General features: G+C 36.4%; 1 protein-coding gene across 1 annotated transcript in view; it reads right to left on the reverse strand.

The window, feature by feature from the left end:
* Nucleotides 1–3,732: 3,732 nt before the first annotated feature.
* Nucleotides 3,733–14,756, reverse strand: part of PTCD3 (pentatricopeptide repeat domain 3) — a 108,670-nt gene continuing 97,646 nt past the window's right edge. Inside the window, exons 21-24 of the mRNA XM_053704266.1 lie at nt 5,313–5,461; nt 4,937–4,978; nt 4,674–4,832; nt 3,733–4,159 (exon numbers count right to left, since the gene is read on the reverse strand). Of these exons, the coding sequence (XP_053560241.1) occupies nt 4,081–4,159; nt 4,674–4,832; nt 4,937–4,978; nt 5,313–5,461 (429 nt within the window). The 3' untranslated portion in view covers nt 3,733–4,080. The remainder of the gene's footprint in view (nt 4,160–4,673; nt 4,833–4,936; nt 4,979–5,312; nt 5,462–14,756) is intronic.

Genomic DNA, 14,756 nt, shown 5'->3' on the forward strand with positions numbered 1-14,756 from the left:
GTGGACAGTATAGTATACACAAGGCTTTCCTATTACATCATGTTCAGTTTATTGCATGTATGAAGCGCTACTGTTATCACAGAACTGATTTAAATATGAGCATAGGTCCTGGAGACAATAGCTAGCTATCACAGTTTCTTTATTCCTGCAGTAGTCTCTGCATCCTAACTGGGGTTGAGCACCTCTTATAGCCTTAACCCTATACTTATTGGGGTCTTAGTGTGGCATTAATGTATATACAACCTGCCGCTGGTACCATGGATATAATATAGTGGGAACCTGCCTGTTAGGTAGCATAGCATATTAACTCCTTCCTAATGACAACTTTAATACTCACTCAATGTCAGCTTTGAACGGCCCCTATAGATCTGTAGCTCCAGTTTAGGTTTGACATAGGGAAGAAACAGTGACTGATTTTCTTAGACTCCCTACTGTTGTTATGTAAGTCTTTTATAAGCTTCTTAGCCTGCTATATTTATTATTTCTTTACTCATTCAGGTCCAAGAGTGACCATGTTGAACATTAAGGCGCCTCCCTGAGCTTTTCAACCTACATGGGCCCATGAGTGGCCCCTCTTAACAATGGAGGAGCAATCATCCTTTCTATAAATCGGAAAATATGAGGTTTATCTTTAGTAATATTTACATAACTGTGAAACAACAGATTTGATTGCACAACATGATTCCTGTTTCTATTCTGTTTATGTATGTGATTTTTGTATTACAATATGCTTGTTGTTGTACATTCTTAACCTCAATAAAAATTTATAAACAAAAAAAAAAAAAAAAATTACACACGCAAACAGTGTTTTAAAATAAAAAGGAGAAAAACAGAATTGAATACTTTACTAGCTTCAAGCTCCGTGCCCGGGGATGGCAGGAAAATGATGGCTTCTTACTTCTGTACAGCAGCTCCCCTTGTAAGAATGACAATCTTATTGTTAAAAAATAAGATTCTTAAACCTACTTTTCAGAGATCAGGTTGCTTAACCACACCCTCCTGAGCGGGCTAAGAATCCCCCCTGTCTTTATGACCTTCAATAGACTAATTTCTTGCCTGAAATTATACAATCCAGTATAATTTCTGCTAGGTAAGAAATTTCTATATTTACATATCTAGAACCTTTTAGTTTTATTGGGAGAATCTGTTTGATATCAAATATGCCATAGGTTGTCATATTTACCTTCCTTTAGGTTATAAGAGTTTTAACCCACATATGTACATAATATACCAATGTCCTGTCAGTGACCTGGTCAGTTTTTGTAATGAAGGGCCTGTTTTGCATCAGGCATTCAATTGACAGCTTAAGCCATAAACTTTATCCTGTGTATCTCTGTGACTTTATGACTCAATGCATACACACTAACATTTGGTGGGCTATTTAGGAAATAGGCCTGGCAGTTCAAAGAAAACACAAGTTACAATTCTTCTTGACAACAAATAACTGTTTTGAAGTTCAAGCTACACAAAGTTAACTCCTTAGCAGCTGAATCCTGAGATATTTGTGACAGGGGGGTCCAGAATTATTCTCTGCGATTAATCGGAATGGTCTCTGTTCCATTGACAGGGCATGCAAAGCTGCCGCGGTCGTAGATGTAACTGAGCAAAAGGAATGATGTTCATGAAGCCGCCCTCAATTATAAAAGGATTAAATTCTTCAGACACTAACTTCGCACAATCTCCATTGACAGAGGCAGAGAGAATGAATGAGGGTTATGGGTAAGGCAGTTACACTTAATAGCTTTGCTGGGGTGCTCTTTGCCTCCTGCTGGAGTTGAATATCCCACTAGTAATCGGAATGACGTTGTGGACTCTCCATGTCATAGGAAAGAAAAGGAAATTTATGCTTACCTGATAAATTCATTTATTACATGGTTGGGAGTCCATGAGACCTGCCCATTTTTAATTTTTGCAGATAAACATTCATCAAGGTCAAGCAGTCAGGTCCTGTCAGACAATAGAACAATCACATATCAAGGTGAAACAAGAAGTACAGTTCTTCAAGCAGATGCCTCTTTTTACAGGGCACAGAACTAGCTCAGCTCTACCATCTGGAACTTGGAACCAGGCTTCTTGAAATTCTGCCAGTAGAGTGGCAGCTCCACATGGAAGTGTTTCAGACAATAACTAGATGGGGAATTCAAGAAATGGACTCATTGCTAGTTATGAAATCCAACATGTTTTCACTATTTTACAGGTACAGTTTTTATTGAATACTAATTAAATACTGTGCTAGTGTTAAACTAAACGTAGCACTATTGCACCCCATAATATATTTTCGTTCAAACATGTATTTAAGTTTTTAAACACACTGACAAGTAAAAAGAAAGCTAAAACAACGTTGTTTCACTTTACAGCGGGGCTCCAGTCACTAACCTGCTGTATGAGCGGGATATACCTGTACCTTATAACTAATTCGTTTTAGCTCTTGTTGTGGCCAGAAAAAGAAATGTTCTTAAACAAGCCTCTGGGTTACAGGCATTACAACCCTTTCTTCTTCTTTAAAAGATGTAAAGGTTTTATGCATTATTCCTTTTCTGCCTGTAAAATTTCTCTGAAAGATTGTGGTTCCATTTTTCTATTCATATATAAATGAATGTGGGAGACATCTGCGCACATTTGATGCCTGGATTATGTTAAGGACACTGGACAAGCAAGCCTAAGGTTAAAGAAAGTCTATTTGTTATACTTCTGGATCATACATGTTTCTTTCTAAACTACATTTTCTTCTTGGATTAATCACTGTGTTGAACACTTATTAAAAGGGACAGTCAACACCAGAATTTTTGTTTAAAAAGATAGACAACCCCTTTATTACCCATTTCCCAGTTTTGCATAACTGTTATAATACACGTTTTACCTCTGCAATTACCTTGTATCTAAAGCCTCTGCAGACTGCCCCCTTATTTCAGTTCATTTGACAGACTTGCAATTTAGCCAATCAGTGCTCACTCCTCGGTAAATTCACGTGCGTGAGCTCAATGTTATCTATGTGAAACACATGAACTAATGCCCTCTAGTGGGGAAAAACCTCAAAATGCTTTAAGATTAGAGACAGCCTTCAAGGTCTAAGAAGTTAGCATATGAACCTCTTAAGTTTAGCTTTTAACCAATACCACCAAGAGAACAAAGCAAAATTGGTGATAAAAGTAAATTGGAAAGTTGTTTAAAATTACATGTCCTATTTGAATCATGAAAGTTTTTTTGGACTTGATTATCCCTTTAACTTCAAATCATCCTGTTAAGGACTCTGTACCATTTTATTCAGGCTGTGTCAAAAATTTGCATATTCAGAAAGCCTTACAATTTGTCCATCTGTTAAGCCGTGTCTGAAAGACTCCTCAAACGTTTTGCAACACTACAGCTGAATTATCACCAGTCTGCCTGTTCTTTGGCAGGGATTTCCCCCTTCATAATAATTGCATTTTCATTTGTCTAAGTTTAACCCCAACCTTATGTTGTACCATTGTGTATTCATCTCACCAGGTAAGTATTGGCTTAGAAAAACATAATCAAGAGGAAATTCCTATATCTTGGCTTATATCCTAGCTAATACCAGGATTCCCGTCCCTTGTTTCTATCCAATGTGAAGGACACTTGTGGGTAAACAGCTTGATGTCTGGGAACGTCTATATACTCCAAACAGGTGCAGAAGAAGGTATGTAAGAAAAAAAAAAATATTTGGGGAAATTTTCACTGGACATTCATACAAACTATTAAGAAGCTAAAATGTATATTTGACCAGTCTTTAATGACGTATTGTACAGTAGGCTGAGGAACCACAAATTAAACAATGAAATAATTTATTGTGTTTATAGACTATTATAAACGAGAACACAAAACCACTGGCATGTTTTCTCACTGCCAAATAAACATTTACAGAAACACAGATGTCTGCATATGTGCTGCCAAACAGCAATTTTTTTTTGGTCTTGCAAGCAGATCAGGAACTTATAGAAGCCCATTCATGCCACAATCTTGTTTTTTGGCATTAAAGCTCTTCAGATCAGGAAGAGTACAGTCCTCTCCAGCCTCTAGTGCTTTCAGTATATTTAGGGCAAAGACAAAAACAGCTCCTCCTCATTCCCGATCACTGTCGCTGCTCTCACTGCTGCTGCTGCTAGTGCTGCTTTGTGTTTGAAGGTCTTCCAGGTTTATCCTACAATAAAAACCTACTGTTATTTGATATGATGCATAAACCTTACAATGTAAACTTATCAACTAGTGCAAATAAGCTTGCCAGGGAGTAAAATATACCAGGCTATATAGAACATTTCTAAATACTGTACCAAGAGAAAGATAACACGGATATATCCATTTTGTAATAATTTGGATAGATCTAGTAGACGAGACCAAAATGCTCTTAGCTTAATTCAAGCAAAACCGAGTAAAACTCCAGTAGAAAGTATTTTTTCCCTAAAATTCTTACTTTGTAATATATTGAGACATAAAACGAGCACTATTTAAATGGTAAACATTAAGGCTTTTTAACTTTATACTAAACTAGCATAAAGTGCATGTTTATGCACAATCCATTGATATGCACAGATTTCTCACTGGCCGTTAAATGCAACTCCCAAAGCGGCATAGATGGGCTGGAACATGACCCACAAGCATAAAAAGGTTTTTGTTTATTTTTTTGCATTAAAGTGACACCATTATCATTTTCATACCGTTGCTCTTCTGAAAGACTGAACTCTTCCATGACACGCTTGGCAAGCTCCGCAGTGTTCTGCAAGCTGAAGGAGGCTGCAAGCTGCACCAGATCCACAGCCAGATTGCTGCTGCCACAAGTTTTTGCACTGGTTAAGAACACCTCTATTACGGCTGGGCTGTAAAAGGAGTCACACACAGATTAGCCTCACAGATTTCTCAAGGTAGCAATGATTGTAAATCTGTATCCGTACCAAGAAGTAAAATAATTACAGCAGCTTACCTAGGGACTCGGTTGTTGCTTTTGAAAGACTTCAGCATTTTCCTGTTAAAAAAAAAAGTTTAGATACCTATAAAGTGCTAATTATACATAGTCAAATAGATAACATTTTCTGTTTTTCTTGTCATGCATCCTGACCCTCCTATATGTTGCACACAGAAAAGGTTTGCTATAAGCAATAAACAAATAAAAAGGTGAGCAACATTACAATAAGAAACCGATTTAATAAAAGCATTTTTAGTAGTTTTATGTCCATTTAAAGACAGTAGACAAAGTTCTTGAAGGTGCCACGTTTTCTCAGTCATATCTACCGTGCAACTTGCCCAAGAATCACAAGGTATCATTGGCCAAAGTATTACATTTCAGCCCATAAGCTTACCAGGCCTCTTCAGCTCTCCCAGCCCGTGACAGCAGTATACAAACATTGCCCAGAGAACCAGAAGTCCACTCTAACGGAATACGCATTCGGTCTTTCATTTCATATAAAGATTTTATGTCCACAGCAGTGTCAGCAAAGGCAGCCTGAACCTGAAAATTACAAATTACATGTATAATATAGCTCTCTCTCTGTGTGTATACATACACACACACATATACATATATATACATATACATATACACATATATATATACATATACACATATATATATATATACATATACATACACACATATACATACACACATATATATATATATATATATATACATATACATATATATATATACATATATATATATATATATATATACATATATATATATATATATATACATATATATATATACATATATATATATATATACATATATATATATACATATATATATATATATATACATATATATATATACATATATATATATATATATATACATACATATACATACATACACATACATACACATACATACACATACATATATATATCTATATATATCTATATATATCTATATATATCTATATATATCTATATATATATATATATATATGCAAAGAAAGAGTTGTTCACTTCACAGCGCTAATCTAACCAAATCTCGTGTACTATTACGGTACACCTAATGTATCAAATGTAATTGCATTAATGTATTCAAACAGTGATTCTGTAAACAGTGGACATCGCTATAATATATATATATATACACACTAGGAAAATGATCCTGCTAATTAAATATTAGCTATTGTTGTTTCAATATTAAGTGGATAATACAAGGAGAAAATCTATAGTTCTCAAATATGTTGATCGAGTCTATAAAATGCAGGATTGTTCTATCTTCAGAAAGTGAACGATCAACCTTGCAAGCATGAAATTACAGCAACCCCCAGAATGGTTTCACAGGCTACTCACAATAGGTGACCTCAATCAAATGAGGTAAGGAGCGGGCGTTGTTAATGTGTCAGGTCCCAGCACTGATTCTCAAGTAGCGGGCTTAGAGTCCTAAGCGCTGTCCCTTGAAGATTCTCTGTTTGTCCGGTACTCCAATATTGTTGTCCGCAACCGGTCAGGGTGTCTTTGATAACTCCAACGTGTTTATGTAAAGGGAACAAACACGGCACATAGCATAATACTGTTTTAAAAGTAGTACGAATTTATTGCAACATAAGAATGGTACTCACAAACGGGACCTCAGTTTATATGAGGTATCAATACAGCATCACAATAAAAAGGACAGTCGTCCCACACTATGATAAAAGATTCCACTTCGATCGTAAGTGTTATGTATAAAAAAATCTTTAAAGATGAGCAGCCGGATTCAACACTCAGCCTTACGCGTTTCAAAGTTTAAAACTTCTTCCTCAGAGGCATTGTTGAATCTGGTCTGTTGTAGCCATTTTAAAAACTCCCGCTTAACGGGGAGGGTGGGTGTGTGAACCGGCTGCTCATTCATTGGTCCATTATGTTACACCCCTGTTATCATCCGGGGTATTGTTCAATGTAAATGTAATCGTACACGGCTTAAGATCGAATCATTTCGATGTGACCCTGTTTTGAAATATCTAATATAATATATTATATGCTGTGGGTCTAACCATAAGTACATTTATTATGATTAAATGTTCTATGTTCCGTATGTTAGAACCGGAGCCTATATTAGAACCAGAGCCTACATGTATATACAAATAATTAAAGGGACCTTTGTGATGTTCTGGAGAGTTAGTTGTCTGATCAGGCATTTAATTTGTTATATCACTATAATTGTTTGTTAGAGTACTAAAGTCTCTCAAAAGGTTTTTGACTTGCGTAGATATATATAAAAAAACTCTAAACGAAGTAATTTCCTCCTTATTTAATCATAGATGGTTGAGAGTAATCTCTTCTCTTCAATTGACTCACGTGAAAAAGGGATTTGTTTAACAGATTATAGTACCAATAATTTTGAACAGTAAAAAACCCTTATGTGTTGTCTATTTTCATTAGTTATATACAATGATTGTATTTTATCTATATCATCTGTAATTGATCTCCAAAGGTTTTGTGGAAACTTTGGTTTGTTTTGTTATTACCTCAAATGTAATCTAAGTTTTTTATAAGTAAATATATATGTGTATATATTGGAAACAATCCCTAAGAAATAATTTCCAAAATATAAAGTATATAAGGAAAAATTGTTCTGTATATGTATCCATACACCCACATCTGTATATGTTAAAAATACATATATCTATATACAAGCCAGCAGTAATGCTGTATGGACTTTTTATGGACAATGAATTTATATAATCCATAAATACTAATGTTTGATGTTATAGAAATGCTACAATATCTACATCTTTATTAAGTCCTCCTGGATGCAAAGTGTTAAAAGCATGTATCCAGTACGTTTCTCTTTGTCTTAATACTCTGACTCTATCTCCCCCACTCTGATTTTGTGGGATATGTTCGAGGATCGTTCCTTTTAAACAGGTTTCATTACTACATATAATGAGGCCTCCAATGAAATTAAACAAATTTTAAAAAAACATTGGCCGGTCCTAAAACAGGACAAGTTCTTAAAGAAGAATCTAGGGGATTGTCCTACAGTAACTTTCAGAAAAAATAAATCTTTAAAAAACATGCTTGCCCCCAGCAAACTTAAAAAGAAAAACCATCCAAAAACCTGGTTAGAAAGTAACAGCCAAGGGTTTTATAAATGCAACCGCAAAAATTGTGAAGGCTGTGCACATGCATATAATAAGAATAAACCAACACATGAGGTCCAATCTAAATCTAATAATAAAAGCTGCAAAATAAACACTCTAACGAACTGTAAAAGTGAGTTTTGTGTCTATTAGAATGCAGCTGTGGACTCCAGTATATCGGGAGGTCCAAAAGAGTCTATAAAACTAGATTATTAGAGCACATAAAAAATATTGAAGCTGGTTTTACAGGACATAACCTTTCAGACCATTACCGAAAATACCATCAGAAGGATCCAAAATGTTTAAAAGGAACGATCCTCGAACATATCCCACAAAATCAGAGTGGGGGAGATAGAGTCAGAGTATTAAGACAAAGAGAAACGTACTGGATACATGCTTTTAACACTTTGCATCCAGGAGGACTTAATAAAGATGTAGATATTGTAGCATTTCTATAACATCAAACATTAGTATTTATGGATTATATAAATTCATTGTCCATAAAAAGTCCATACAGCATTACTGCTGGCTTGTATATAGATATATGTATTTTTAACATATACAGATGTGGGTGTATGGATACATATACAGAACAATTTTTCCTTATATACTTTATATTTTGGAAATTATTTCTTAGGGATTGTTTCCAATATATACACATATATATTTACTTATAAAAAAACTTACAGATTACATTTGAGGTAATAACAAAACAAACCAAAGTTTCCACAAAACCTTTGGAGATCAATTACAGATGATATAGATAAAATACAATCATTGTATATAACTAATGAAAATAGACAACACATAAGGGTTTTTTACTGTTCAAAATTATTGGTACTATAATCTGTTAAACAAATCCCTTTTTCACGTGAGTCAATTGAAGAGAAGAGATTACTCTCAACCATCTATGATTAAATAAGGAGGAAATTACTTCGTTTAGAGTTTTTTTATATATATCTACGCAAGTCAAAAACCTTTTGAGAGACTTTAGTACTCTAACAAACAATTATAGTGATATAACAAATTAAATGCCTGATCAGACAACTAACTCTCCAGAACATCACAAAGGTCCCTTTAATTATTTGTATATACATGTAGGCTCTGGTTCTAACATACGGAACATAGAACATTTAATCATAATAAATGTACTTATGGTTAGACCCACAGCATATAATATATTATATTAGATATTTCAAAACAGGGTCACATCGAAATGATTCGATCTTAAGCCGTGTACAATTACATTTACATTGAACAATACCCCGGATGATAACAGGGGTGTAACATAATGGACCAATGAATGAGCAGCCGGTTCACACACCCACCCTCCCCGTTAAGCGGGAGTTTTTAAAATGGCTACAACAGACCAGATTCAACAATGCCTCTGAGGAAGAAGTTTTAAACTTTGAAACGCGTAAGGCTGAGTGTTGAATCTGGCTGCTCATCTTTAAAGATTTTTTATACATAACACTTACGATCGAAGTGGAATCTTTTATCATAGTGTGGGACGACTGTCCTTTTTATTGTGATGCTGTATTGATACCTCATATAAACTGAGGTCCCGTTTGTGAGTACCATTCTTATGTTGCAATAAATTCGTACTACTTTTAAAACAGTATTATGCTATGTGCCGTGTTTGTTCCCTTTACATAAACACGTTGGAGTTATCAAAGACACCCTGACCGGTTGCGGACAACAATATTGGAGTACCGGACAAACAGAGAATCTTCAAGGGACAGCGCTTAGGACTCTAAGCCCGCTACTTGAGAATCAGTGCTGGGACCTGACACATTAACAACGCCCGCTCCTTACCTCATTTGATTGAGGTCACCTATTGTGAGTAGCCTGTGAAACCATTCTGGGGGTTGCTGTAATTTCATGCTTGCAAGGTTGATCGTTCACTTTCTGAAGATAGAACAATCCTGCATTTTATAGACTCGATCAACATATTTGAGAACTATAGATTTTCTCCTTGTATTATCCACTTAATATTGAAACAACAATAGCTAATATTTAATTAGCAGGATCATTTTCCTAGTGTGTATATATATATATGATAGCGATGTCCACTGTTTACGGAATCACTGTTTGAATACATTAATGCAATTACATTTGATACATTAGGTGTACCGTAATAGTACACGAGATTTGGTTAGATTAGCGCTGTGAAGTGAACAACTCTTTCTTTGCTCATAAAATTCAGTTTGTTCATTTATAAGGGTAGTGTGACCATACTGCTCTGTTCACCCCAGCTGCTTATCTCGTTTAGGTGTTAATATTATCTTTGCGCCTCCAGTGTGACCTGTACCTAGATACAGCTCACATCACAAAAACATAATTTATGTAAGAACTTACCTGATAAATTCATTTCTTTCATATTAACAAGAGTCCATGAGCTAGTGACGTATGGGATATACATTCCTACCAGGAGGGGCAAAGTTTCCCAAACCTTAAAATGCCTATAAATACACCCCTCACCACACCCACAAATCAGTTTAACGAATAGCCAAGAAGTGGGGTGATAAGAAAAAAAGTGCGAAGCATATAAAATAAGGAATTGGAATAATTGTGCTTTATACAAAAAAATCATAACCACCACAAAAAAGGGTGGGCCTCATGGACTCTTGTTAATATGAAAGAAATGAATTTATCAGGTAAGTTCTTACATAAATTATGTTTTCTTTCATGTAATTAACAAGAGTCCATGAGCTAGTGACGTATGGGATAATGACTACCCAAGATGTGGATCTTTCCACACAAGAGTCACTAGAGAGGGAGGGATAAAATAAAGACAGCCAATTCCTGCTGAAAATAATCCACACCCAAAATAAAGTTTAACAAAAAACATAAGCAGAAGATTCAAACTGAAACCGCTGCCTGAAGAACTTTTCTACCAAAAACTGCTTCAGAAGAAGAAAATACATCAAAATGGTAGAATTTAGTAAAAGTATGCAAAGAAGACCAAGTTGCTGCTTTGCAGATCTGATCAACCGAAGCTTCATTCCTAAACGCCCAGGAAGTAGAAACTGACCTAGTAGAATGAGCTGTAATTCTTTGAGGCGGAATTTTACCCGACTCAACATAGGCAAGATGAATTAAAGATTTCAACCAAGATGCCAAAGAAATGGCAGAAGCTTTCTGGCCTTTCCTAGAACCGGAAAAGATAACAAATAGACTAGAAGTTTTACGAAAAGATTTCGTAGCTTCAACATAATATTTCAAAGCTCTAACAACATCCAAAGAATGCAATGATTTCTCCTTAGAATTCTTAGGATTAGGACATAATGAAGGAACCACAATTTCTCTACTAATGTTGTTGGAATTCACAACTTTAGGTAAAAATTCAAAAGAAGTTCGCAACACCGCCTTATCCTGATGAAAAATCAGAAAAGGAGACTCACACGAAAGAGCAGATAATTCAGAAACTCTTCTAGCAGAAGAGATGGCCAAAAGGAACAAAACTTTCCAAGAAAGTAATTTAATGTCCAATGAATGCATAGGTTCAAACGGAGGAGCTTGAAGAGCTCCCAAAACCAAATTCAAACTCCATGGAGGAGAAATTGACTTAATGACAGGTTTTATACGAACCAAAGCTTGTACAAAACAATGAATATCAGGAAGAATAGCAATCTTTCTGTGAAAAAGAACAGAAAGAGCGGAGATTTGTCCTTTCAAAGAACTCGCGGACAAACCCTTATCTAAACCATCCTGAAGAAACTGTAAAATTCTCGGTATTCTAAAAGAATGCCAAGAAAAATGATGAGAAAGACACCAAGAAATATAAGTCTTCCAGACTCTATAATATATCTCTCGAGATACAGATTTACGAGCCTGTAACATAGTATTAATCACGGAGTCAGAGAAACCTCTATGACCAAGAATCAAGCGTTCAATTTCCATACCTTTAAATTTAAGGATTTCAGATCCGGATGGAAAAAAGGACCTTGAGACAGAAGGTCTGGTCTTAACGGAAGAGTCCATGGTTGGCAAGATGCCATCCGGACAAGATCCGCATACCAAAACCTGTGAGGCCATGCCGGAGCTATTAGCAGAACAAACGAGCATTCCCTCAGAATCTTGGAGATTACTCTTGGAAGAAGAACTAGAGGCGGAAAGATATAGGCAGGATGATACTTCCAAGGAAGTGATAATGCATCCACTGCTTCCGCCTGAGGATCCCGGGATCTGGACAGATACCTGGGAAGATTCTTGTTTAGATGAGAGGCCATCAGATCTATCTCTGGGAACCCCCACATTTGTACAATCTGAAGAAATACCTCTGGGTGAAGAGACCATTCGCCTGGATGCAACGTTTGGCGACTGAGATAATCCGCTTCCCAATTGTCTACACCTGGGATATGAACCGCAGAGATTAGACAGGAGCTGGATTCCGCCCAAACCAAAATTCGAGATACTTCTTTCATAGCCAGAGGACTGTGAGTCCCTCCTTGATGATTGATGTATGCCACAGTTGTGACATTGTCTGTCTGAAAACAAATGAACGATTCTCTCTTCAGAAGAGGCCAAAACTGAAGAGCTCTGAAAACTGCACGGAGTTCCAAGATATTGATCGGTAATCTCACCTCCTGAGATTCCCAAACTCCTTGTGCCGTCAGAGAACCCCACACAGCTCCCCAACCTGTGAGACTTGCATCTGTTGAAATTACAGTCCAGGTCGGAAGAACAAAAGAAGCCCCCTGAATTAAACGATGGTGATCTGTCCACCACGTTAGAGAGTGCCGAACAATCGGTTTTAAAGATATTAATTGATATATCTTCGTGTAATCCCTGCACCATTGGTTCAGCATACAGAGCTGAAGAGGTCGCATGTGAAAACGAGCAAAGGGGATCGCGTCCGATGCAGCAGTCATAAGACCTAGAATTTCCATGCATAAGGCTACCGAAGGGAATGATTGAGACTGAAGGTTTCGACAGGCTGTAATCAATTTTAGACGTCTCTTGTCTGTTAAAGACAAAGTCATGGACACTGAATCTATCTGGAAACCCAGAAAGGTTACCCTTATTTGAGGAATCAAAGAACTTTTTGGTAAATTGATCCTCCAACCATGATCTTGAAGAAACAACACAAGTCGATTCGTATGAGACTCTGCTAAATGTAAAGACGGAGCAAGTACCAAGATATCGTCCAAATAAGGAAATACCACAATACCCTGTTCTCTGATTACAGACAGAAGGGCACCGAGAATCTTTGTGAAAATTCTTGGAGCTGTAGCAAGGCCAAACGGTAGAGCCACAAATTGGTAATGCTTGTCTAGAAAAGAGAATCTCAGGAACTGATAATGATCTGGATGAATCGGAATATGCAGATATGCATCCTGTAAATCTATTGTGGACATATAATTCCCTTGCTGAACAAAAGGCAATATAGTCCTTACAGTTACCATCTTGAACGTTGGTATCCTTACATAACGATTCAATAATTTTAGATCCAGAACTGGTCTGAAGGAATTCTCCTTCTTTGGTACAATGAAGAGATTTGAATAAAACCCCATTCCTTGTTCCGGAACTGGAACTGGCATAATTACTCCAGCCAACTCTAGATCTGAAACACAATTCAGAAATGCTTGAGCTTTCACTGGATTTACTGGGACATGGGAAAGAAAAAATCTCTTTGCAGGAGGTCTCATCTTGAAACCAATTCTGTACCCTTCTGAAACAATGTTCTGAATCCAAAGATTGTGAACAGAATTGATCCAAATTTCTTTGAAAAAACGTAACCTGCCCCCTACCAGCTGAACTGGAATGAGGGCCGTACCTTCATGTGAACTTAGAAGCAGGCTTTGCCTTTCTAGCAGGCTTGGATTTATTCCAGACTGGAGATGGTTTCCAAACTGAAACTGCTCCTGAGGATGAAGGATCAGGCTTTTGTTCTTTGTTGAAACGAAAGGAACGAAAACGATTGTTAGCCCTGTTTTTACCTTTAGACTTTTTATCCTGTGGTAAAAAAGTTCCTTTCCCACCAGTAACAGTTGAAATAATAGAATCCAACTGAGAACCAAATAATTTGTTTCCCTGGAAAGAAATGGAAAGTAGAGTTGATTTAGAAGCCATATCAGCATTCCAAGTCTTAAGCCATAAAGCTCTTCTGGCTAAGATAGCCAGAGACATAAATCTAACATCAACTCTAATAATATCAAAAATGGCATCACAGATGAAATTATTAGCATGCTGGAGAAGAATAATAATATCATGAGAATCACGATTTGTTACTTGTTGCGCTAGAGTTTCCAACCAAAAAGTTGAAGCTGCAGCAACATCAGCCAATGATATAGCAGGTCTAAGAAGAAGATTACCTGAACATAGATAAGCTTTTCTTAGAAAAGATTCAATTTTTCTATCTAAAGGATCCTTAAACGAGGTACCATCTGATGTAGGAATGGTAGTACGTTTAGCAAGGGTAGAAATAGCCCCATCAACTTTAGGGATTTTGTCCCAAAATTCTAACCTGTCAGGCGGAACAGGATATAATTGCTTAAAACGTTTAGAAGGAGTAAATGAATTACCCAATCTATCCCATTCCTTAGCAATTACTGCAGAAATAGCATTAGGAACAGGAAAGACTTCTGGAATAACCGCAGGAGCTTTAAAAACCTTATCCAAACGTATAGAATTAGTATCAAGAGGACTAGAATCCTCTATTTCTAAAGCAATTAGTACTTCTTTAAGTAAAGAGCGAAT

Source organism: Bombina bombina, chromosome 2 (genome assembly GCF_027579735.1).
Source record: "Bombina bombina isolate aBomBom1 chromosome 2, aBomBom1.pri, whole genome shotgun sequence".
Taxonomy (NCBI): Eukaryota; Metazoa; Chordata; class Amphibia; order Anura; family Bombinatoridae; genus Bombina; species Bombina bombina.